The following is a 25,126-nucleotide window of genomic DNA, read 5'->3' on the forward strand; positions in this document are numbered from 1 at the left end:
TGAAGAGAAAGAGAGAAACGAGCTGTCACGTGTGCTGCAAAACCCAGCGTGCAGCTGCAGACTCCGGTAGACTCTCGTGTGTACACACATGTGTGGGTTGTGCTGGGGGATTCGCGCGCGCGCGCGCGCGAGAGAGAGAGAGAGAGAGAGAGAGAGAGAGAAAATCGTCTCAAAAAATAAAATCAGAGAGAAGCGCAAGACGATCGTACAGAGTGACGGCTTACCTGCAACAAGGTATCACAGAAGCAGACTGAAAGTCGGCCCGTAACATTTTGCTGGCCGCCTGCACCTCTGCTGTATAAATGCGGAATTACAGGATCGTAGCGCCGATGCAGAAACAAACAACAACAATAACTGCAACTGCGGAGCGTAGGTGATGCCGGGGATTATCCGACAATGAAACACGGCAATTTCCGGCGGAACGACGGCTACTACGGCTGCAGCACAATAACGAACGACTTTGCATTGAAGCGACTATAATACCACTGCCGCCGCTGCTGGAAAATAATCTACGCCCTCTCCTCTCGGCTATTTACTGCTCTCGCGTGCAGAGCAGCCCTTCGCGCATTGTGCGCGAGTATGTGACATAACTGCAGCTCTCTCAGTCTCGGCGGCATGAATAAAAGCCCGTGTTTACTGCGGAGCCTCGTTAAATCCTACACTCGATTAGCACAGCGCCAGCAGAACCGTATACGCGTACGTACGAGGGAGCTTTGTTTGGATCTGCGTCCGCGCGGCGGCTGCACTGAGAGCTGTCTGGGGAGCGAGTCTCACGACACTCGCGCTCTCGGGCGCGGGGGCGTACTGTTCGATTCGACGCTGCTCCGCTTGCTGGCGACGTCCGCACGAGGCGCTGGCGCACGCGCACTTTATAGTAGGCGGCGGGGGCTGCTGCCGCTGGATGTGTAATCCCCCGCTCCCGCTCGCGACCTTTGTCTTCCTGCCTGATGCCCGGCTTTCGTATAAATATATAGCTATACTCGCGCGTCTTTGCCCCGATCTTTCAAGGCCTATGGGACAAGTGCCGAGCGATATGCACTTGTGCTCGCGCTGGGCAGGCTTGTTTCGATTCTTTTCCTCTGTTGCTACTGTTGGACTATATACACGACGGAGAGAAGAGATGGATTTACATCGAGTGTGTACACATTCGGTCTCTCGATCGGTGAGAGTATTAGCGGAGCACTTGAATCCGCGCAGCTCTCTAATTTATGTGTTATGCGAGCGCGCGCTCTTGAAACGCCGCCGCGCAAGTGGCACTTTGCGAACCACCGTATAGGCACTACTATATACCGAAGAATAATCGAGCCGCTTTTGTATTTAAAAGTACACTGACCCTCTGCTCTCTCTCTCTCTCTCTCTCTCTCTCTCTCTCTCTCTCGTTCCGGCGGAATGAAACTTTTTATGAAAATTGCCACGAGCTTCCATGCTGCGCAGCGCACTTGTTTACGCTGTGCGCGAACATTCCGACGCGTTTCTTCGAGCTATTTCCCGCCCTGTATACCGCGCGGAATCCCGAAGTGCGCGAGAGAGAGAGAGAGCGTTGTATAGCTCCTCCCCGTATCTGGGTTAATCTTTCATTCGAGGCTCCCTCTCCACACACCAGCAGCGCGCTCGCTACGGCAGCTCTGGAAAAGAAGCGTTTAATTAAAACTAACGCGAGGAAAAGCCCGCATAAATCGCTACCGGACGCGTTGCAGCCATATACACCCATACGAGTATAATACACGGTATAGGGAAAGAGCCGCGAAGCCCGGGCGACGAGGAGGAGTATAGCGCGCGCGTTAATTGCTTGTAAAGCGGCAGGCTAGTCGTGAATACGGATTTTCGCGTTAAAGCCGCTTCCGCAGGTTTTACGTTCTTGCGGTCACACTGTGCACGCGCGCATTGATCAGTAGGCGTTATTGCATAACGGCGTAATTTATCGCCGAAGCGCATATAGCGAGAAGACGGCGCCGCGCGACAATAACAGAGAACAGTCGCGACTCGCGTATGTGGAGAGAGACAAGTGCGCGCATACATAGCAGCGATTAATCCGAGCGAACGTACGGACACGTGTGCGCGCATCAGCGAGGCATCTGCTCGTGACGTTCTCTGCCGGTGCACGTCTGCATAATACGCCGCGCGATGGGCTCGAACTTGGAGCGATCGCGAAGCTCCTTCATACTTCCCCGCTGCGCGAGGCGAATTTAGTCGAACGAAAGCCATGCATTCGATGCACCTCCTCTGACTGTATATACTATGTATAGCGTCGTATGTATGTACGTGGCTCGGTTTTTCGAGACGATCCTCGGCGCATACAGTGCATTATTCGCGGGCACACGTCTCTCTCTCTCTCTCCCTTTTTCTGCCGGCCGTAAAGTTTACGAGTCCTCGATACACGCACGCCCCGCACCTTGAGTGTTTTTCAATATTTCTCGCGGTCTCTCCCTCTCTCTGTGTGTTTGTGTTCACGTATGTCTGTGGAGCCAAGGCTCCAGAAACTTCGGCGGCGGATTTACAATTTTCAACAGGCAAGCTCGCCCTCGTAAAATACTTTAACAGCCTAGCCCCCGCTCGCATACACACGTGCACACTTTTTACGAGAGTTGAGGATCTGTTGCTTTCTCTCGCGCGCTAGAGACAGGCGGTATAGCTATAGCGCTGTGTGCTGTTAATGTCAAAGGGACGGCTGTATGTGTGTGCGGGTGTGGACTGTTTTGCAGCGCGAAGCTCACGTCCATCCCAACTTCCTGTTCGTGACCGACACCGGCTGCGCTCGCTCGCTCGTGCGCGCGTCACTCTCGGGAATTATAACGCTTGTCACATATATTCTGGATCGGCCAGTGATTACGATATACATTTTTTTTTCGAGTGTAAGCTGTAATTTTCTTCCACACGCAGCGTCACTCGTGCCACGTCCGAGAGAGTTTCGAAACTCCGCTAATTGCGCTGCTCTGCTCATTAACGCTTCTAATTGTAAAACTTTCCGTGTAGCAATTAACGATCCGAAAAGCTCGAGCTTTTGCAATATTTAGCGCGCTGGAATATAATTATAAGAGCAAAGCCTTGTATACTAATTATCCCAAATTAATGTCACGCGCGTTGACAGACGCAGCGGGTGCGTGACGCGGAGGACTTTTCATATCGGCTTACGGGTCTGAAGTTTATACGATCAGGAAAAAAAAATGTCAATCATACGGAGTGGCAAGTTATACTCTCGCGAACTCGAAGATCGCTGGGGGATTCATCCGCAGCTTATTCGTCGTTCATGCAAAGTGAGACAAAGACAGCTGACTATGTACTTTTATTTCCCAGCCACCACACGCTTCGATATCGCCTTAATAATTCCTCCTTTCGCTCTCTCATCTATCCGATCGCCTCTCGATATCCTAACAATGACAAAATTGTCCGACCGCCTGCATACATTCACAAGCGTTTCACATCTACAGCTGTTCAATGCACACGAGAGAGAGAGAGAGAGAGAGAGAGAGAGAGAGAGAGGGGGCTATGGGTACAAAAGGGCTAGAGACGCGAATCCGCAGCGAGCGAGGCATTAATAATGCGAAAGAGCGAGATGGAAAAAGCAGCAGCGAGACGAGACTGGCCGCGTATATAAATCCGCATAAAAATTCTATAGAGAGAGAGAGAGAGGACGAAGCCGGCCAGAAAAGCCTTTGGCCGAGCGCGCGTCTGCGAATTGTTGGCGCCACTCCAGATTTCGGTAAAAGCTCTCGCGTACACACGCAGCGACGAGAGGGAGAGAGAGAGAGAGAGAGAGAGAGAGAGAGAGCTAGCCGGAGCAGAAAATAACGGCCGTTCGATACTCAATTTTGCCGACGGATAATTGGACATTTTATACTCTGCGGTTCTTTTTCCCTCTCACACTCGCCTTTTTGCTTTTTAATGGGGGTTATTCTTTTTTTTTCTCTTGTTTCGCTCGTCAGCCCCCAGAGTATGTGTGTCTAATTTTCGTTAACAATCTCGATAAGCGGATATAGCGCGCGGGATAATCAGTCGTCGGTTCTGAAGCGGCAATAAGCTACGGGGTCTGATTGATTCGCGCGAGCCTGACGCAGTTTTGCGCGAAGCTCGACGATGGGGTTAGCCCCGATGAGGATTATTCGGTCTGCCGGTCGGGCAAAGAACTGATCGTACAGACTGGTGCTGCATATAGTATATGTTCATCAGGGAGGACATTTGTTCGCTGCTTTTTCTCACTCTCCATTCACAATCTGATGCGTCGCAGCCTTTACAAGCATTGTATAACGTAATGTACTAGCCCAATGAACTATACTCCCGCGCATAAAGCTGCGGACAGATTATACCATCTTATAAAACTTGAAGCGGCTTTGTGGCCAGCTCGATCGAGTTAAGCAGTGCTTTTGTAAAGGCTGTTAACCGGGATAACGTCCGCGTTTAATCTACCTCTCTTTTCACCCGGTTAATCGTCGCTGCAGCTTCGCTCTGTGCATCATAGCACGAATTCGTATTATTAAACGAAAACTATATATTTTAACAAAACGAATACCACGCGCGCCGAGGATTGGGGGTGAAAAAAGTCGCGCAAATAAATCACGCTGGTTTTAGAGCGCTCTCCCCTCTCTCTCGAGAGAGAGAGAGAACTCGCCTAATCCGCGTTTTCCATAAGGGCTCTTTCTCGAGCGCCAACTATCCTGCTCTCGCTTTCCATAATCTGCTAGCTCAACATTTTGCCGAGGGGCGGGCGCTATGTATCTAGTGTGTGTAGTCTTCCACAATATAACCGACTGCCGCTTTAAAAAAAAAAGAAAAATGCTTCTCTCAATCTAACGACGAGTAGGTAGCCGCCGCATTACTATTGGCACAATCGACGCCGTGGGCCATCGGCCAAACGATCGCAGTCGCTTTACCTTCTATACGTATATAGGTACAGGGGACAGTGTAGCCTTATCGCGCGCGCGCTGACTTTGGCCGCGCGCGCAGTGTGGCGGCTTCTCTTCAGCAGCTCAGCCCGTATCTCGGCGGCGGTGGCGGTGGGGTGGGCTGTATAAGCCCCCTTTATTCGGAGCGTCGGGCGCGCCGCGCAGCATCAGCCAGACACGGGCTCTTCTCTCTCTCTCTCTCTCTCTCTCTCTCTCTCTCTCTCTCTCTCTCTCACTCTCTACACGCGCGATTTATTGATCCACGCACAATTCTGACGCCGCCCGGCCTTTCTCTCATTCCTGCACATACGCGGCCGCTTACGCTCCTGGTCTATATCGCGCACAGCTGTACGCGCTCTTGTACAGTTTTTGCGCTGCTTGCTGGCTATGTGTGTACGTAAAGTAGAGAGAGCTTGCAAGCTTTCAGAGATCCAACCGATCAGCTCTCGCTACGGTGCAGCAGTCAAAGGCTCTCTCGTGAAGAGGAATCGACGTCTCATTGTCGCGCGCGATCGGATAGCTGATGCTCTCTCTGGGATGACCTCGCCGGGATATCTCGCCGAGAGCTTCGTTCGGATACAGCCGTTTTTTTATACGTGAGCTTCGCTCGTGGAAAATTAAATCCTCGAGTTAAGGGCTCTACGATAATCGAATTTCTCAAAGGGAGGGAATCGCGGTCGATTTTTGTTTGCGTATTTTTAAAACAAAAAAGGAGGCAACCAGCGCAGCGCGTCTGTTGTTTCGCGCAACGAACGTCGAAGAGGAAGAAAGAAACGGAGGGAGTGTATACAGCAAGTCGGCTTATAAAAATTCGCTGTCTTAATGAATGCCGTTGCAGGACTGGCAATTTATTCAAATCTATGCTAACCAATATTGCCGCTGCGGCTATACCGGGCTCTAAAATTTCCGCCCCAGCGCTGCTGGCGGAGAGAGGATGAGAGAAAGAGAAAGGAAATCCTTCAGCGCGGCGTAGGCAATTCGCCTCCATTATCGACTTTTCCTCTTTCTTTTCGTTAATATCGCGCCCGAGAGCTAGGGCGGAGCAACAGAGGATCTCTCGTTCGATCGCGCGTCGCGTCCGTTGTGCGCTGAAATAATAATCATCGTCGCGACCGAGAGAGAAGGAAAAATACTGCACCATAGTAGAGAGCTTTAATAGGCGAAGAAAGCCATCTAGTTTAGCGGGTTTCCTCTTACGCGCAGCAGCAGCTGACGAGTATTAGAGTCTCTCCTCCATTACGGATTTTTAAATATTGATCTCGGCTGGTGCAACTCGCTCTCGCGGTAATGGAATCTCGAAAGTGAAACTCGATCGTATGTGTAGCAGCAGCGCAGCGCTGCAGCCGAATCGCAAATCAAAGTTGCCCGATAAGCGAGTTAAGTCGCGCTACTATACTCGCGGCTAGCCGCACCGGAGCTGCAACACTTCGGCTTAATCTTGCGCGAGCAATTATTCACACCGTATAGACACACACACACACACACACACACATGCGCCTGGAACAAAGCAACCACCAAGGAGGACAATTAACGCCCAGATTAATGACCGCGACTTTGGCTCCCGGATATTTATCGCCCCCGTGCTATAGCGGTAAACTCGTTAGATAACGTATTCGAGCATCGATCAATACCCTTACGGCTTGAATACACTCGGGTGTGCGGATATTCGAAAAAATGGCACGCTTAACGCTTCAAACGCTCTGGACACAAGGATGTCAAAGAATAATCCCTCCGAGAGCATCATATTCGAGCGCGGGTAGGATAATTCTACACCGCGAAATTTCAATATACGGAATTTTAGCGTTCGATATTCGAAGCGAAGCCCTGAGGGAGAGAGACGACGCGGCAGAGGAATTTCGAGAGCAATGATACCTATACAGCAGGTATATTCCAGCCGCGGTCTCTCTGGTCCATCGAATCCGAGAGCAAGATGAGTTGCAGCTCGAGCACGCAGACGAACAAATTATTTCGCTGTCCGAATTCTATCGACTTATATGTTGTACGCATTCCTGTATGGGCTCTATTATTGTGATTATAAATTGGACGTCATCAACAGAACGTGTCATAATGTATGAGGGGAAAAAAAACAAAGAATTTTCAATCAGCGCAAGATAATGCTTTCCAATCAGGAGACTCCAGAGTCCACCCCGAGCATAATAACAATTTTAATTACCAAACAAATGCAATCGCGCGAAACACGCGGTATAGTATACGGCTTCAAAGGTAACGCGATAGGTATACACTCGCCTACAGCATTCACACGCCGGGCGGGAATTCCATTTGCATGAGTGCAGCGCAGCAGCAGCGCTTTCCGCGGCGGACTCGCAAGCGCGCGTATAAATTGAATATAAATATTAAATTTCTACAAACTACACGCCCTTACGAGCTCTGCCAAAGCGAAATAAATTCGATTACGATTCCCTCGCGCTTCGTTTGCACGGGGATCTATCGATCTTATTCTTCCGTCAATACAGTCGCAGGTCTCCTCCGTTTTAATGAAAAACGTAAACAGCAATAATAGAGAGCAGAACAATATTTGCGCCTCTGCTGTCTTTTATTCATAAATCCGCGCGGTAAAATGCAGCGCAGTCGCGCTAAATTATTTAAAAGCCCTTCGCTTCGGCGCGCGTTAAAAAAGCTCGAGAGGTAAAGCCGCGAACGTTTTTCTCCCGGACTAAAGGAATTCAGAGACTGCTTTCGATGCATCTCTAAATTTTTCGACTTTATCGCGCGGAATATGTACATCGCGAAATGACATTTTGGCCTGCTGCGCCGTACAAAAACACGCCGCGTTCGCGAAATTACGAGCCACCTGTAGCGGCAGAAATCAATGAGTTCGTGATGCTCCGTATAATAACTCTCCACAAAGAACGAAATAAAACGAAAAAGCTATGCACACAACAAAGGGAAATTAAATCTAATCCCAAAACCGTACGTCCCGCGGGAGTTTTATCGCGGCTTTTGCAAAATGGCTCCGGGCCGCGAAAAATTCTAGCTCTGCGATTTCTCGAAATTCCGTAAAGCCGCAACTCCGCGCGCGGATCTCTCGTTTCACAGCGCTGCAGCGAGCCGCGCATTTTTCTCGCCGAGAGAAAGCTCTCGTGGGATCTGTCGCGAAACTTTTCGGATACTTCAATAGAGCGAGGAATTTCTGCCTCCGGCATATACGGGGAGCTCGAGCAGAGCTCAGCCGCGAGATATGACTGAGAGAGGAGTTTAGGCTGCAGTTTTTACTCGAAACTATGCTTTCTAGGGTGGAAATGCTGAACCTATGGCTTTTTTCAACTGCAGTTTTACTTCACTGGATCTCTACTATTGCATCGATTTCTAACCTCAAAGAGGAAAAAAAAGATGAGAAGAGGGGTATTTTGAAATTCATTTTAAGAAATTGAACAAAAACTGTTCCGAGTTTAAAAAAAAAGTCAATTTTGATTCGTCCGCGTACACTGTCAGCCACCACTAGAATTCTTCGCGTATTTCTGGTAAACGAAACTAGGTGACGCATAGGCACTTTCTCACGAACCTCGACTAAATCTGCGAGCCCACTGCCATATATAGCGGTAAATCACCTATGCCCAAATTGTCTTCATTGATAGCCTAGCTTGGGCCGCTCAAGCTACTGACCATATCGAACGAATGGTAATAATTCGTTCTCCGTTGACTAAGTTTTTCAAATCCCGACAAGAAGTAAAATGTTAACTCAAGTAAATCAACTATACTTGCTCTCGCTCCCCGTTCTAACCAATTTCCTCAATTCGTTGTGCAAAAGTACAACGCAGGAGTCCAAACGGCCCAATTACACAAAACATAAATAATTGCACGGACCGTTCGTTAATCGAAAAGTTAAACGCAAAATTGGCAATAAGACCGCTCGCTCAGCAAAGACTTCCAGCCAAATACAAGCGAGCGAGTATCGCGAAGCGCCGACCAAGCAAATACAAGAAACAAACTTTCGCGTGATATCTTCCGCCGCACGAACTTTCGAGAATGTTTTATTTATTTCCCTGTTTGTCTAATACCAAACGAGAACGCGCGATGCGAAATCGTTTCGACCGTTCGTGCAGCAGTAGCTGTATAAGCCTTAGTTAAAGCCGTGGATATACCCAATAAAGGCTTTCGAAAACTTGATCGACCCTGTAGCAGCAGCAGCAGCAGCCGCGGGAAGCAGGAAAAGGTCAAAGGGCTTGAGGGAGTTGAGAGTGTACAGAAGCAGAGCAATAAAACAACAAGACTAAATAGAAACGAACGACTTGATCAACAGGGCTTTATCCCTCGGATTCGGGGCTAGTTATTTATTGGAAGGGTTAATTTTTCTTCGAGGCTTAAGCCCTCCCTCTCAGCGTGTGGTTTGTTTTGGGAGATTGCTTTTGTGCGTGCGTGTGTGTGGATTTTCGGGAAAGTAGTTTCCAAGTAGGCCGACGACTCGGCACGAGTAAACTTGGCCAAATCTTTTTCTCTCCTCGCTCTTCTTTTACGACTCTTCCACTGTATTACTTTTTCCAACTACGTAATGACGATGCCGATTGAATATCGCAATTTACGCAGAATTTGAAATATTATTTTTCATGCTTGCAAAAATAGTCAGAAGTCGTAGGAGAGCATTGGCCCGACCCAGGAAACGAAAGAGGAGGAAAGCTTTTCCCAAGTTATACACAGATCGTTCGTTATCCTTGTCGCAATCCGGCTGCGTCAGCGAAACCGAGATTGGTTGGAACCATACACGGAGAGCAGCAGCAGCAACAGCAGCAGCAGAGAGTCCTGTCTCTCGCGTATACATCTATACCTACATTAAGGATACGTCGCTGAGGTGGAAAACAAAGTGGGTGTAATCACGGGCTTGAATTTCGATACTCTCCCCGGCTTTATCTTATATACTACAATTTTGCCCTCGCAAGCTCGCCTTACCAAAGTTCTATGTACATCATTTCCGATTTCGTCTAGCTCGATGAGAAATTCACGACGGAACAACGACGCGATATCCCGCGAGAGGCTCCTAATAATAACAACGCGGCCACTTGAATATGCAACCGACGCATCGGGCAAAAAGCTTCTCTCCGGATCCAAACTTAGCGAGTTTTTTCTTATCCATAACTCAAAAGTTGGCTCGAAGAAAAAGAAGAAGGCGCATTCCTGAGGTCGCGCGCATAAAGAAAATCCCAACTTCGTCCGGAGCTCTTCGCACACACCCCTGGTATAGCCTAGGGGCTGAGAGTCGTCCATACGACTAGGACGACGTGTTTTTGCGAGGTGCCAGCCACCCGCAGCGCGACTCTGCGGCGCCAGCAGCCGAGTCTATACATATAAGGCCGTCAGGCCGCAGATTTGTCAGCGGGCGGACATTAGCCTCTCGCGCGCAAGAAGGCCAATGAGCCACCCACGGAGCCGCAGCGCCGCGCGGTGAAATTTATACGCGTCGAACCGAACTGGGTCAGAGTATAGACTTCTTTATCCGCGCCTCGACTGAAAAACTTTCCTCCTTTATCGGGGTTGCCGATACACATTCAAATTTTGAATGCCGTACATCGTCGCTTAAACTTTTCTAATTAAGCGATAACTGTCGCACAAACGTGCGTTTGGGGCTGAAGTGGGAGAGAATAATGTAATGAAGATATCCTCGAAAGAGAAAAAATGGCAAGAGAGCATAGAACAGTATACCAGCAACTGCACTACGTGTTATTTCGCTGTTGACTCGTCGTCGTCGGGCTGTACGCGGGGCGTATAATTTAAGAGCCATATTTCTCGCGCCGCCGCCGCGAACGCTGGGTTATCGTGTCGTCATCGTGTTATACCCCTGCAGAAACAGCTCCTCGGGGAATTTTCCGCGACGTGCGGCGCCGCTTGCGCCACTATAGTCTGCAGGGGGAGAGAACGCGCGCGGCAATTTCAGTGCGGAAAAGCATAGCTCTCGGCCTTGACCATCTTTTCTCTCCCTCCCTCTCTCTCTCTCTCTCTCTCTCTCTCTCTCTCTCTCTCTCTCTCTCTCTCTCTCTCTCTCTTTCTCCATATAAGAGCAACAAATTTCTCAACGATCCGCATTATACGCAACTCTCCCTCCCTCTGTCTGTCTGTCTGTCTGTCGGCTGATTAACGCTCGAGAGCGCATATAGTATACGCATCGAGCTTATTTAGAGGCAGCGACGAGAGGGCCGAGGCGCGAATCAAATCAGCGGAGTTCTCGTTCGCGCTGATGAATCAAAGGCCGTGTAGAGAGCCCGATTGAGTTGGCGATATGAGAGCGGCGTATGCGCATACATCATTGCTTTCTCTTCCGACTGTATATGCAGCCGTTGCACAGCTGCGAGCGGCTCTCAGTCTCCATCCGTTACAATTTCGCCGCTGCTATACTGTGGCGGCGGCGGGATTAGCGATTTGTCAATTAGCCGCGAGAGCGGGCTCGCTAATTTATTTACTGCCGAAAAAGAGAGAAAGAGGAGAGAGAGAGAGAGAGAGAGAGAGAGAGAGAGAGAGAGAGAGAGAATAAGGGGTTTTCTTATTCGACGACGGCCAATAGCAAAGGCTGCAGCAGGCACGCTGCCAAGAGGAATTTACACCGTTCTAATTCAGATTTAGGAAGCCAGTGGCCGCAGCCGCGCTGAATAATTAAAGCGACTGAGAAGTAGCCCGATAAGACCTGCAAGCATCGCCGGCTTATTTCTTCGCGTCCATTAGAGCGCAGCCACTTCAACGCCCGCTTTGAATGAAGCTTCGATATCGTCGAAATCTAACGGCCATGACTCATCGGCTCAATTAGCTGCGCGACGAGGACGACAAAGAAAATCAGAGCGAGAAATCAACTCCCTCATACTTAGAGCTGGCTTCTCCGCGTTGGAGGAAAAAAAGTTGGGAGCGCTCGGGGCTGCGCGCGTGCAGCGACTTTGGAAGCATCGCAGAGAAAATAGAAGTCGCTCTTTCTCCTTCGCGGGCAATTAAAGTTTTTCCAATCTCCGGCCGGGCCGACCGATTGCGAGGAGCGGCTGTACCCTCCGACTCTCTCGGTTTAATTGCTCGTCCTCCCTGGGTGGTCATATAGCTCATAATACGCCCGCGGCGGGTCTTCTCTGAGTCGCGACTTTTTCTATATCGGTCTTCTTATTTTCCGGGAGGGGAACCCGTTCATCAAACCGAGTCATCGAAGCGGCAAATATTCCGCCGCATATCCGGCCTGATTTTTCAAGGGATCCTCTTCGAGAAGGAATTCTTTCTCCTCGCGTCTTTCTTCTGCTCCTCATCCACGACTTTTATTTTCCGTCGCTGCAAGCTCCCTTGAGTAGTCCGCGCGACGACGATGCGAGTGTACTGGCTCTGCACGCGGCCGCCGCAAGAAAGGAGCAGTAGACGACCGCCGCCGGCGGCGGCTTGGCTTGCTCCGCTTCCTTTCCTCTCATCTTCCGCGCAATCGGCACTCTTCTCTCTCCCTTCTTCTCTCTATACCCGCACCAATAATATTTCCTCTTTCCCAACCGAGCGAACAATCCAGCCGAGCGTGGAGTAACGGGACGGGGCGAAAAAATTCAATTCGTCGATTCATAATATTGGCGAAGGAACAAGACTGAAGAAACATCGGGTATCCGGCGCCGCAGAGCCCGAGCTGAAATACAGTTAGCTTTGATGTATAAGCATTGGTCGAGTCTGCAGTTATTTGTTACGCCAATTCTCATATTCGTCTCTGATGTTGAGGATAACCCAACGATGGTCAGTGAAATCACGTGAAAATTTGGGAGAAGCGAGAAAGCGAAAAACAAGGTCTAAGTTTTCCAACTTCTAGTGAAGAAAATATTACAAAATAATGAGACTAGCTTGCCAGGAACACTGCATCCTTTATCTTCTAGATATCCTACATCAGTACACGAAAAAACCTTCCCCAGAGACATAGTTCCCAACTTTAAAATTTTTCATTTTGATCTAACCAGTCAGTTATTTTCGAAAGTATATTCACGGTGTTTAATTCAAAAGTTTAACATCTCTCATTCCGTTATTTTCTTTTTTTATTCGACAACCCAGCAATATCGCGAAACATATATAATATGCACTAGCACAGAGAGATGCAAAAGGAGCCGCACGCCCAGCCCGAACAAGAGGATGCGCGCTAGAATTCCTTGCAACTAAACTGGGTCAGCAGCTGGCGCTGCTGCTAAAATGCTTGGAACGTGCTTTGATGTCAAATACATTTCTCGCCTCAAACTTTCTTATGTACGGCGCATGTTTTACCCGGCGATACTTAAAATGCCTATAGTCACTCGTCACGATTTTTTCGACTTATTTCAAGCGAGCAGAAATTATGCGCTGTGTATTATGGTTTACTTGATTGATGTCGACATGCCTCCGAGCTCCACTGATCAACGATTATTCAAACGAGAGAGGAGAAACGTGAAGCCGAACGGAAGGCTGCCACGGAGGTAATATGGTCTAGTTTTCGAATTGATATTACTATACAGTAATGGTTTTCTAACGTAAGGAAACGGACGAGCGCGATCTACAGAAATAAGAAGCGGGAGTATCAAAAGAATCTTATTAGGAGAATAGAAACTAACAGTAAGGAAAATAACCCCCGCGAAATGTACAGAGGGATTAACGCCATCAGAAAGGGTTTTAGGAGTAGAGCGCAATTGATGAAGGACGAAAACGGGGACCTCGTAACAAATGACAACGAATTACTGTCGCTGTGGAAAAATTATTTCGATAAATTATTAAACGTGCACGAAAATAGCGAAGAATTAGGGGACGAAATTCACACTGCTGAACCCCACGTGGAGGAACCGAGCTACCAAGAAGTAGAGACCGCGATTAAAAAACTAAAAAACAACAAAGCCGCGGGAAATGACTCTATACCAGCTGAGTTACTCAAATATGGGGGCGTCGAGCTCACTTTCAAAATCTATAAACTAGTATGTGCCATCTGGAAAAATGAAACAATACCCGAAAATTGGAAGGAATCTATCATTATACCGATTTTTAAAAAGGGGGATAAGACAGACTGCAATAACTATAGGGGTATTTCACTTTTAGCAACGTGCTACAAAGTTCTGTCAAACGTAATACAAGCTAGACTCACTCCATTCGCGGAAGATATAGTAGGAGATTATCAGTGCGGATTTCGGCGCAACAGATCGACGAGCGATCAAATGTTTACCATAAGACAGTTGTTAGAGAAAAAGTGGGAATTTTGCGAAACCATACACCAACTATTTATAGATTTTAAAAAAGCGTACGACTCTATTAAGCGAAGCAAAATGTATCAAATTCTAGTACTTCTCGGTGTACCGAAAAAACTCGTGAGATTAATTCAAATATGTCTGAACGGAAGCACGGGAAAGGTCCGAGTAGGCGGTAATGTATCAGAACCCTTCATGATACGCGATGGTTTAAAACAAGGGGATGGACTCTCTACGGTGCTGTTCAACTTAACGTTAGAATATGCCGTTAGAAAAATGCAGGTTAGCCAGATGGGCGCAACGCTTAATGGAACAACGCAGATACTAGGCTACGCAGATGATTTGGATATACTGGGGGATTGTAGGGAAACGGTAGCAAGAAACGCGGAAATCCTCATAAAAGCGGTGGAGTATACAGGGTTAGAAGTGAGTGAATCAAAAACAAAGTACATGATTGTGGATAAGCTAGGGATCTGCAGAGGGGAGGAAGATCTCAGAGTTGGGAATTTTACTTTTGAAAAGGTTAGCGAATTCAGGTATCTGCAGGGTACGACCATAAATGATAGAAACGAGATTAATGTCGAAATAAATAAGAGACTCCATTCGGGTAATGCTTGCTTCTACGCCGTGAGTAATTTACTTAAGTCGAGGCTGTTGTCTAAAAACGTTAAAATAAGAATATACAGGACAATAATACTGCCGGTGGTTCTGTACGGGTGCGAAACGTGGGCCCTCACTAAGCAGGCGGACAACCGTTTTAGGGTATTTGAAAATAAAGTCTTGCGAAAAATATACGGGCCGCAGAAAGATGAGGAAACCGGGGAATGGAGGAGACTACACAATGATGAGCTACACAATCTGTACGCGTCACCAAATATTAACAGAATAATAAAATCGCGCAGATTGGGATGGGCAGGGCACGTAGCGAGAATGGGAGACGACCGTACGGCAGCGCGTGTCATGAAGGGCAGGCCGATGGTAACGCGACCTCTAGGTAGACCTAGACGTAGATGGGAGGACAACGTAAAAGCGGATCTAGTAGAAATAGGACGGGTGGGTGTCGATCGGAGAGGTGCATCTTGGGTGGGGTTGACACAAGATAGGGCAGCGTGGAAGGCTTGCGTAGATGAGGCGATGAACTTTCGAGTTCCAAATGCCATGTAAAAAAAAAAAAAAAAAAATACAGTAATGGTTGGACTAGCAATCGAAGTTGGATCCGTGAGCGATTTGAAAGAAAAATATTTGAATAGCAAGCCCGTAATTGCGAGTTTCAAATGCACGATCTTATTCCTGCGAAGTTTTCTTTACACAGACCGACAGATTTTAGCGCGTCAAACTCTCAATATGTACGATGCGAACGTATAAGTTAGAGGAATTCCAAGCACGTTCGTATTTTATGCAGCAGCCGTGAATAAAACGCAGACGCTCTTTGTACCCCTTCATAAAGCAAACTGAAACGAATTTTCCTCCCGGAAAAATTCCCTTCCTGTATATACCAACTCGAACATATTGTTTTTTGTACCTTCGCCAAAGGGTTCGAAAAATGCGTCGAGCTTTTGTCAAGAAAGCTTACACAAGGGGAAGCAAAGCGCTTAATTCCTCGAAGAATCGGATTCACTGTTATTCGCAGCTATTTCCGCGCTCTTTTTTGGAAAAGGCGCGAGAGAGGGAATCGGCAGCGGAAAGCGACTTTTTAAATTGTCTGCGCGAGGAATTTAATTAGAGAGGGAAACTTGCTTTTCGCCTCTAAGCGTATTACTTCTGGTCACTTGAGCACTGAAAAGTTTCAGAGCTTGGCAGCTTCTGCTCTTGCTTTGAAGACAGGCGAAATTGAAAGTTTGAGCGACGGAATTCCGGAGGCTGAAAAATGATCATTTTAATGTGCGCAAGCCAAGTGCCCTTGTACATTGTGCGCACGTTACGAGCAAAATTTTCAGTCACCGCGTTGAAAAAAAAATAATAATAACAGAGCTTGGAACTCCATAATTGGTGTTCAGACAGGGTGGGTAATTTTTTACCCGCCGAGATTCAGCGAGAGAGAGCGAGAGATATCGGATGCATGCAGGCGCGAAAGACGAGCTGGTAAGAGAAATTTCTCGAATGATAAGGACGCAAACGGAAGGGGAGCGGAATGGAGGTCGTTCCCTGGCCTAAAGGCTCGTTCCAGGATATGAAGTTTCCTTCGCTCTCTCGCGCTAGCTATCTCCGTCTGTCTCTCTGTTGGAATCTGCAGCAGCAGCAGCAGCAGAGACTCTCCACTCGAACGCATCCTGCTGCAGCTTTACGACGCTCCTCGGCTGCTACTTCACGAGTTTCGCACAAAGACCAGATAGCTAGATTATTGCTGAGTTATATTTTCAGCCTTCTTTTATATTCGCTCTTGATTAATCAACACAAGCGTAGATTTTTTTCATTTAAAGGTTTCATTCACCACCTTTTTTACGAAACTTTGTTCTTGTTTATAAAAAATTATAAGCTCGAGTGTTCAACGGCGAATAAATCCCGAGTAGAAATTTAGTCCGGCCCTTACCACAATTGCCGTATCCGGGCCTGGGCCTTAACTGGCATGTAACCCGGTAAATGTCTGGGCCGGATCTGGCCGGGTCCGGCCATACTGCTGCCGGACTGTACCCGGAACATCGCAGTGAGACTGTCAAACCCACGATAGACCGAGCAAACATAACCTCAAAAATGTGATTTTTATTGGTTCGATATTTTCTCTTACTTTCAATATTCGTAGTTTAACCTAATATACATAGTTGAAAATCGCATTGCAAAACTTTGAGGAGGTAAAAACTTTGAAGACAAACTATGCTTTCGTTTGTTTATAAGATTTGATACACGCAATACGAAATTTACTTTTTACGGCACCGTATCCGGCCCAGAAGCCAGCCATGTTACGTGCCGTAAAATCTCGCGTGTTATTTTTGGCCCCGGACCGTAATTCGCTTTCCAGAGTTCGGATCCGGCCCGGACCGTAACCGGAAGTATCATTTCTACTCGGGTAACCCGGATTTAGCAATTTCTCTCGGCCCTGAAAAGTATGCATATAATTGCATATTTTTCAGGAGCGGCTCACAGAAGGCGCATTAAGAGCAGGTTTTAATTACGTCGCTCATATCCTGCGAGTGAAAAAAGGAGCAAAAATAAAAGGCTAAAATTTCGCCTCCGAGTGCCTACACAGTGGGGGGATTTGTTAACGCCTAAGTCACATTAGACATTACCATACACAGCACACGCGCGTAAAGTTGCGAATACAGATGCAAAATGCGACAATAAGAAGCTTTATTAAATGGAAGCGCATGCAGGGTGTTTTTTGAATTCCTTATCTACTGCCGCGTAGGTATACAGAAGAGTATTTTTATTGAAATCTCCAGCCGAGAGAGGCCATCGAACGCAGCAGCAGCACACATAACGCGGATGGTATTATAGCTTGAAAAATTCCATTTATGCACGAGCGAGAAGCTCGTTTATGGGCAGCTGGCGGAAGAAAGTTCAAACCATGACGGATGCGAAGGGAGGCGATAGGCTAAAAAGTTTGCGCCGCTCGAACTTTTCCCAGTATATATATAAGTATACACCGCAGAGTCTTCCGCTCTGCAGAATTCGGGGCCGAGCACGAGAATTTCAGCTATTACGCTTTCTATATACATGTATATATACCCTCTGCACGAAAACTGCTAAGCGAGCTTGTCGACCTCTGATACCGTACTGCACTGCGCGTGGCATAGTTATAAATATTTTGGAGAGCGCTCGAGCACAGACAAGAATCGAAATTTGGTGGGCGCGTAACGAGTCAAAAATAAAACAGACAAGGGCTGCGCGTATACGACGCCTCTGATCACAGAAAAAAAAAAGAAGAGAAATAAAGTCGAACCCGGCGTGCGCTTGCATGTAAAAGCGCAAGTGGCTTTTTTATGGCTCTAAAGCCGGAGCCGCGACTCTATATATGTATGTTTCACAGCGCGGCATCGGAATCGACGACTCGTCGCTGCTGCTCTACTGGCAGGAGTTTGCGAGCAATTATGCTTGCCGCCGCTGTCGCTCACTGCGGACTCGAGCAAGAGTCGCTAATGATTCGCTAACGAGGCAAGTGCTTGGCCCGCTTCGCCCTCTCTCGCGCAGGGAGAGAAAGAGAGAGAGAGAGAGAGAGAGCTGGGATCTCTCGAGAGACTATCTAGGTGCTCTCTAGGCTCGCTCGTCTTTTCCTTCAAGGACTTGCTATAACCGATTGCGCCTTCCTCTTTCAAGCTCTACTCGTTCTATCTGCAGTAGTGCGCGCGCTGCATGTATACACTACTGGCGTACGTTGCGCGGAGAGCCTTGAAAAGCCCTCGACGAAGCAGGTCAGGCTCCGGCGCGCGTCTTTTTCAGAAAGCCACATTTTATACGCGACGAGGTAGTAAGTTCCTGTTGCTACGCTCTCTCTAATGAATTATTTCAACGAGTTCTATACATGCAGCTCGTTGAAACATCGGTCGTACAAACTAGTAATTAGAAAATCCGCTCTCGTATAACGAAACGACTCGCGCGGACTTGGCAGCGCGCTCAGGTCTGATTGCCATTTGAGCAAGCGTAAAAATCCAGCCCTGTGTACTATGTAACACGTACAACTGTATAGATCTCGGAATACCGTATAGCGCTTTGTTGGCTGAATAGACACAAACTGATGCGGCGGCGCTCAATGAATCGAAAGACTGGAAGCGAGACAAAGGTACACACCAGCGACTCTAGAGTCCCAGGATGGAAACTGCCAGGGTGATTCAGCCGGAAATTGGCAATAAATGCAAGCAACGTCACCGCGGTTTAATTGAAGCCCGAGAATACTCGAGACGCCGCGTATATATAGTCGCATCGTCATCTCGCAGTGCAGAGCAGCAGCGATGACGACGGGTATTTCTCTCCTATTCCTCGAGAAGAGATGTGTATACACGTCCTGTGCAGCTCTGTGTCTAAGTTCAGCGCAGGTACAATGGGCCAACCGCGGCAGACAGACGACCAGGGAAGCTCCAAGGAAAGCAAGCTGCTCAGGACGCTCGATTATGAACGACGAGAGAACAACATGGCCCCTTATGCTATAGTCCTTGGGCTCCCTGAAGTGGCTTGTCACTTGGTTAATATACCCAGACTCAATCTGTGTAGTGGTATACTGTACGAGGATCAGCCACAGAACAGACTCTAACGCTGCTCTGCCGCTGATCTGCTGATGCTTTGCACGGCTTTGCAGGACGCCCTTGACTCCTACATTCAATTCGGTATGAGCTTGCGAAAGCTCGGTTACTGCGATCTTATACGGGAAACGATTCTGAACGATGGAGTTTATTAAACGAACGACTTTTCTTGCAGTTAATCCATCATTGATTAGGTGATACTATCATTACACCCTCGACTTTGCTACAACAAACTTGGAAAGTGCGAGTATATGCCCGCGCAGCAGCAGCGACGTTCCTTGAAATATGTCGACAAGTTTAAAGCCGCGGCGGCAAAAACACTACACGAGCAAAGAGAAGAGGCGGCCGGCACCGTGAGAAAAAGCAGCTTAGTACTTTCTCTGTCTCCCTCTCTCCGAGGGATTAGCGAATGAGCTTGCGTAACTCAAAAATGCAAAGGTTCCTCTAACTACTCGTCGCGTTCCGCTTTTTTCTTCCCTCTTTCGGCTAAGCTGCGCTACATTCGTTGGCGAAATTTCAAATGATAAACTCGCTGCGAGTAAATTTGCCCACACCAAGAAAAGCATCCTGCGAGCGCATCAAAGTTACGAACCTCAGAAATTTCCCCCGCGGAAATGCGGGAGATTTCTCTTTTCGTCCGCGCACTATAACGTTAATAATTACGTGAAAGCAACGATCATACGTTTCTCTTATTTCATAACAGTATAACTTTCGGTTAAAAGAACTTTGAATATATGAGCAATTTTATCGGTGACACTCGCAAAATCGCCTCGTATTTGTGAATTAATTTCAGAGTATAGCAACGGCAATATAGCGGCATACTCAAAGGCGAGATTAGCATGCTTAAACGCATCCGCTATGGGAATCTGTATATATACGTAAAGTCATTTGCACTTTAAACAGCCTAAATACCCCGAATTCGCAGAATTCCCAGAACACACGTTCTCTACTCCTCGCATACAGATAAAATCATAAATGGTTAATAAAATAAAAAAAAAACATATTACAGCTGTACGATTTTATCTGCGATATTATAGATCGAACATCTCCAACGCGCCAGCAGCGGCGCGGTATCAGTATTTTAGACCGGGACCGACACAAAGCCATGATGACGTGCGCCCGAGGCGCGTTGAATATTTCATCGGGCGATGTGGGTAGCTCAACTCTCTGGCCTAGCACCCTGCGCGGAAAAACCGCACTACCTATGGCTTCTGCTGTTGTTGCCGAGGCTACTTCCTTCCTATATATAGACGAACGCCTGCATACCGCGTGTGTGTATACGCGTACGAGACGTGCGGTTAGGAGACAGTGATGCGAGAAACGGAAGAGGGACGAGCTGCTGCCATTGGGGAAAAGGGGTAGAAAGGACCTCGAGGCATGCGGGAGCATTTTACGGATTTTATCAAGCAGTTGTTAAGACAAATAATAGATTTTGCAACGTTGGTGCTCTAAATTCAGCAGAATGTATTGATACAGATTGATAAACGTGCGAGCATGTCAAAAAGCGTGTTTCTATTTTCGACAGAAAAAAAAGAGTATCATCGAATACGCAGTCAAAAAAACTGTATATACCTGACAGACCAATAGACCAGCAAGTAAACTTCGCCGACTATATATTCAGCTCTCAATAAATAACGTGCGCGCAAGCAAGTAGCTGTCAGAAAATTTGCAATTCCCGCCTGGGCTACCTATAGCCACTGCAAATACTGCCTCTCTCGCGCGCACTGTACGTGCTCTCCGGCATGTCGGCAATAGTCTAGACAGAGAGTTTTTCAAATTTTATACGAAATTTCGGGCTGAAGGACGTGAACGCGCGAGAGAACTTACAGAAATTCCTTCTCCCGAGAAAAATGAATTTTCACATCCCTGTACCATCGCGCGTTTTCCTTTCTCCGTTTCTCGCGCGGCGCATCCGCACGTAATATACACAGATGTAAGGGAGGAGGAAGAAGCCGAACATTCATCATTCTCAAAAACTCGAACTTTCGCGGCGCGATACGGCGCGACAGAGATCACGTAGCATCCATTGCATGTATTAGAGTACAGCTAAATGGAGAATATTACCACGGCGCGTGCTTCTCTTGCCTCGCTATATTCGGAGGGCTCCTTTACACTGGGACTGGTACTTTGTGTGTTTATGATGTATTACGCGCGTATCAGCTCGGCTATGAAAATCCTCTTTCAGCGTTACTAATGGGCTGACGTGTACAAGTATAGAATACGCAGTTAAGGTACACCGAGAGACCAAGAAAGACGGAATAAGCGCGTATACGGAACGTTAGTCAAGAGCTAAAATTTCTCTTCCAGCTTTCGGGGCACCGTTAATGATGCCAAAGAACAAGTATTGTGGAGAATGACACAGTCAGAGAGTCATAGGACCTCTTCCTGGGACGAGCTAATTTTAATGAGGTTGGACGAGGGGGGAGGCAGTCAAAGCTGCAGAGGCGAGAGAGGGGTGGTTAAGTAATTCGACTTCAAAGAGAGGCAGAGGGATAAGAAGATATTGAAAGAGAGGGAATAAGACGGTATCATAAATATCACTCTATAGGGTACCTCTATATCACTCTTGGAGTGGATGATAACAAGCTGAATGGAGCAGAGATTAGATAATCAATTAAAAATATTTAAAAAATAAAAAAGATCGTACAAATGGATTTTTGTATTCTAGTCCATTGGAAGAAGCGTTCACGTTATAAGAAATATCTTATTGGTAAAAAAAGGTTGGGGCCCCTGTTGGAATGCAACACTCACGCATCACGTGGAACACCGGTCAGTAGATAAAAAGCGGCCCCTGCGCTTTACACTTCAACCTGCGCGCTACAGAGAGCGCGCCTCACCGTGCACGAGCGAACACACCCATCAGAATGACGTACTCCAGTAGTGTCCTAAGTTTGTGTACGCGCGCGCGAAGTCGTTCTTGTATCACCTGGAATCTTGCAACTAACGAAAAATGTTGCTGTACCAGCGATCTTTTATCGTCGTCTTTACAATCCTGACCTTTCTCACGATAGGTATGAATTGAAAGATTCGATACTGAGAATTCGTTCGAGTATTTTAAGTCAATCTAAAAACAACGTGATTCACGTATCGTTGAATGCCGCCATATTGAATATTACTTTTCGTGCATATACAAAAATTCGTTCAAAACATTGAAAACCAGGTTGTTTTTAGAGTCGATTTGAAATAGGAGATACGCACGTGGTGTATTTGATAAATATTCGTTGAATTTAGTATGAAGTTATCTTTCAGGAATTCTCGTAAATGAATGAAACAATTATTAATTAAAAAATTCGTATTCCAGGCAGTTTTGGTATAAAGTGCTACCAGTGCAGCAGTGACACAGACCCGGAGGGCGTAGATAACTGTGGTGCCTATACAAATTTCGACAAGGAAAGGCACATTCCAGTGGAGTGCAATAGCGACGAATCGAAAATGCCTGGTACCTTCTGCGTTAAGTTGACCCAGCAGAGTCCCCGTGGATTTATTTGTGAGTATACGAATAAAACACTCCTAAAATATCTCATACCATACACACGAATTAATTTTTTTCATTAATCTTATGACCTTTTCTACACATGAATCAATGTATGAAACATAACCTCTAATTCAATTCTTTTCATTCACAAATCCATCAATTATTGTTAGAGTGAAAACAAAATTGCACATGAATAAAAATACAATCGAATAAAATGCAGAAATACAAAAAGCTTTAAAAAGAAACAAAAAAGCCAAAGTGAATTATAGTTTATTCCGCACTTCGCTGAACGATTTGCATATTCAGCAGCGTCGATGACAATACTAAACCGTTTCCTTACATTAATCCTCGACTTTTAGGGGATGGCAGATGGAGACAGGTGATTCGTCGCTGCGCTTCCGTGGCGAACACAGGTGTCACAGGCGTATGCAATTGGGGCGTTTACGAGAACGGTGTCTACTGGCAGGAGTGCTCCTGCTCCGAAGATTCATGCAACTCGGCCACAAATCTCGGCTTGGCTTTCAGCACGATTCTCGCCACTCTAGTGATTTCTCAGTACCTCATGTAATTTCAAGCTATCGATCTGCCGAAAGTAAAGAAGAGAAAAGAAGATAGAAACACAGCATTCAACAAAAAGATGCACCATGTACCTTTTTACTTTCGCATAGCGAGAGAATACGACGAATCTCACTTTATAACTCGATAATGCGTACTGTTTAGGCTATCGAATTCGTTTTGTGCGTCCTGTATTAACAGCTATTAATTTTATTGTGCTTTATTTTTCTTAGAATCGGAAAACAGTGTCTTTAATTTAAATGACAAGAAAGATTTTGGATCGTCTGAACTCGAAGTTATACCAAATATTCAAGTACGTCATGTAGATATAATCTTTTTTACTTTCTTCTTTTACTAATAACTTTTAAAGATCCAAACCAATCTCTTTGAATATAAAAAACGAGTAGATTTTTTTCCCGTTGTGATAGTATTATTGCACGTAAAATGTTTTACCTTTTTATAGCTTTTATAAATACATACTTTGTAAAAATATAATTCAATTATATTGAAGTAATTACTTTTCTAATAAAACGAACAAGTTTTATACGCATCTCTTTACTGGAGAAAATGCCGTGAAACTCGATTCCGTCCATGCGATTCCGAGATTGTGAAAGTGCGTAGCAATTTAATGAAAAAAAGAATTGATGACGCACCATTAATTATCCGTCCATTAAAGTTAAATGTAATGTAAGTAACAACGATCTGTTAGGTCGTAGCATATTTTAAAATTTAGTACAAAACATAAAATTACTGCATTGTTAACAAAAATGATATGCAGAGTATTAATTTTTAAATGTTGCCATTTAATCATTTCTAAAAAGGGTGACGCCCACATTCCAATTTTATTAACGCGAAGCGAAAGACATTTATATAAATAAATGTAAATAAATATAGGTATTAATTATACTACTGTTTTAAACAAGACTACCATTGTGCACGTGTCACGTTGACAAACATTGTAATCCAACAACTCTATTGGTATTTTTTATATTGATAATCATACAAAGTTGCTTAACAGGAAAATAAAACCTAGAGCAGACAAGAAAACAATGCAACGCATTTTCTTATTTTCCTTGTGCCCTTCACTCTCCTCCTTTCAATTTCTGGAGGCGAATCCATTAGACACGTTATTTTGTGCTTTTACGACTGACACCAACCATGAGAAAAGAAGCACGAAAGAGAGCGAGAAGAAAACGAGAGGGACGACGGTGCTTTGCACGTTTAAAGGGCCCATAGCAAGAGCTTTTATCTCGCTAAAGGGTCACAAGTGTCTCCACAGCTCCCCCCTCACCCGCCACCCTATACGATCTCTCTCCAGTTTTCCGCGCCCTCTCCTAATCAAGGACCATCTCCGATTAAGACAAAAATAATAACTACTTTTTGAAATTAAAAGGGTGCTTTTAACGCTCCTTTTACTATAAGGATTATTCGATGGGTTTTAACATCGTAATAATTTTAATTTATTCTGATTATTTTGATTTCATATATTACGAAAAAATTAGTAAATCAATGCTGGAAAAGTAACAAAGTTATTAAAATTTAAGTTCTCCCATCGCGATGACCTTCTTGAAGAAGACGGCCTAATCTGATGGTTCAAAGTTTGTTGAAGGAATAATTTGTGATTTACAGTCTGACATTCACCACCAAGGGTTGGCTTCTAGACACCCAGAGCAAAGGTGGCATCATGTTAATACCGGAAATTTAACAGCCACAAAGTAATTACATCAGGCCGGACAACTAATGCCTCCGAGAAGGAGCGCTAACAGAGAAGTGGACCGCAGAGCACAAGCCGGGTATACTTATTCGGTCCCTTCCATGCATTACGTCGTCACCGACGGCGGCATAGGTTATACTGCTGCCGACCCTCGTTATACTGCGAAACCACGTATAATT

At 46.3% G+C, this 25,126-nt stretch overlaps 2 protein-coding genes across 4 annotated transcripts in view; one reads left to right on the forward strand and one right to left on the reverse strand.

Moving 5' to 3' along the window:
* LOC100117262 overlaps nucleotides 1-25,126 on the reverse strand; it is a 54,450-nt gene that overhangs the window by 26,299 nt on the left and 3,025 nt on the right. Inside the window, exon 1 of one of the 3 annotated variants that reach the window (XM_016982887.3) lies at nucleotides 225-806. The exons of 1 other annotated variant lie outside the window; for it this stretch is intronic. The gene's annotated coding sequence lies outside the window, so the exon portion shown is untranslated. Of the gene's footprint in view, nucleotides 1-224; nucleotides 807-25,126 lie in introns of those variants that run through there. One more of the 3 variants, XM_031922933.2, reaches the window with a different exon arrangement.
* LOC100114779 (ATPase family AAA domain-containing protein 1-A-like) lies at nucleotides 22,065-24,283 on the forward strand. Its single transcript, NM_001252185.1, has 3 exons — nucleotides 22,065-22,214; nucleotides 22,505-22,690; nucleotides 23,038-24,283. Exons 1-3 carry the CDS (start codon nucleotides 22,154-22,156, stop codon nucleotides 23,244-23,246), a joined length of 456 nt encoding a protein of 151 aa, NP_001239114.1. The 5' UTR covers nucleotides 22,065-22,153; the 3' UTR covers nucleotides 23,247-24,283.

Source organism: Nasonia vitripennis, chromosome 2, assembly GCF_009193385.2.
Source record: "Nasonia vitripennis strain AsymCx chromosome 2, Nvit_psr_1.1, whole genome shotgun sequence".
NCBI classification, from domain to species: Eukaryota; Metazoa; Arthropoda; class Insecta; order Hymenoptera; family Pteromalidae; genus Nasonia; species Nasonia vitripennis.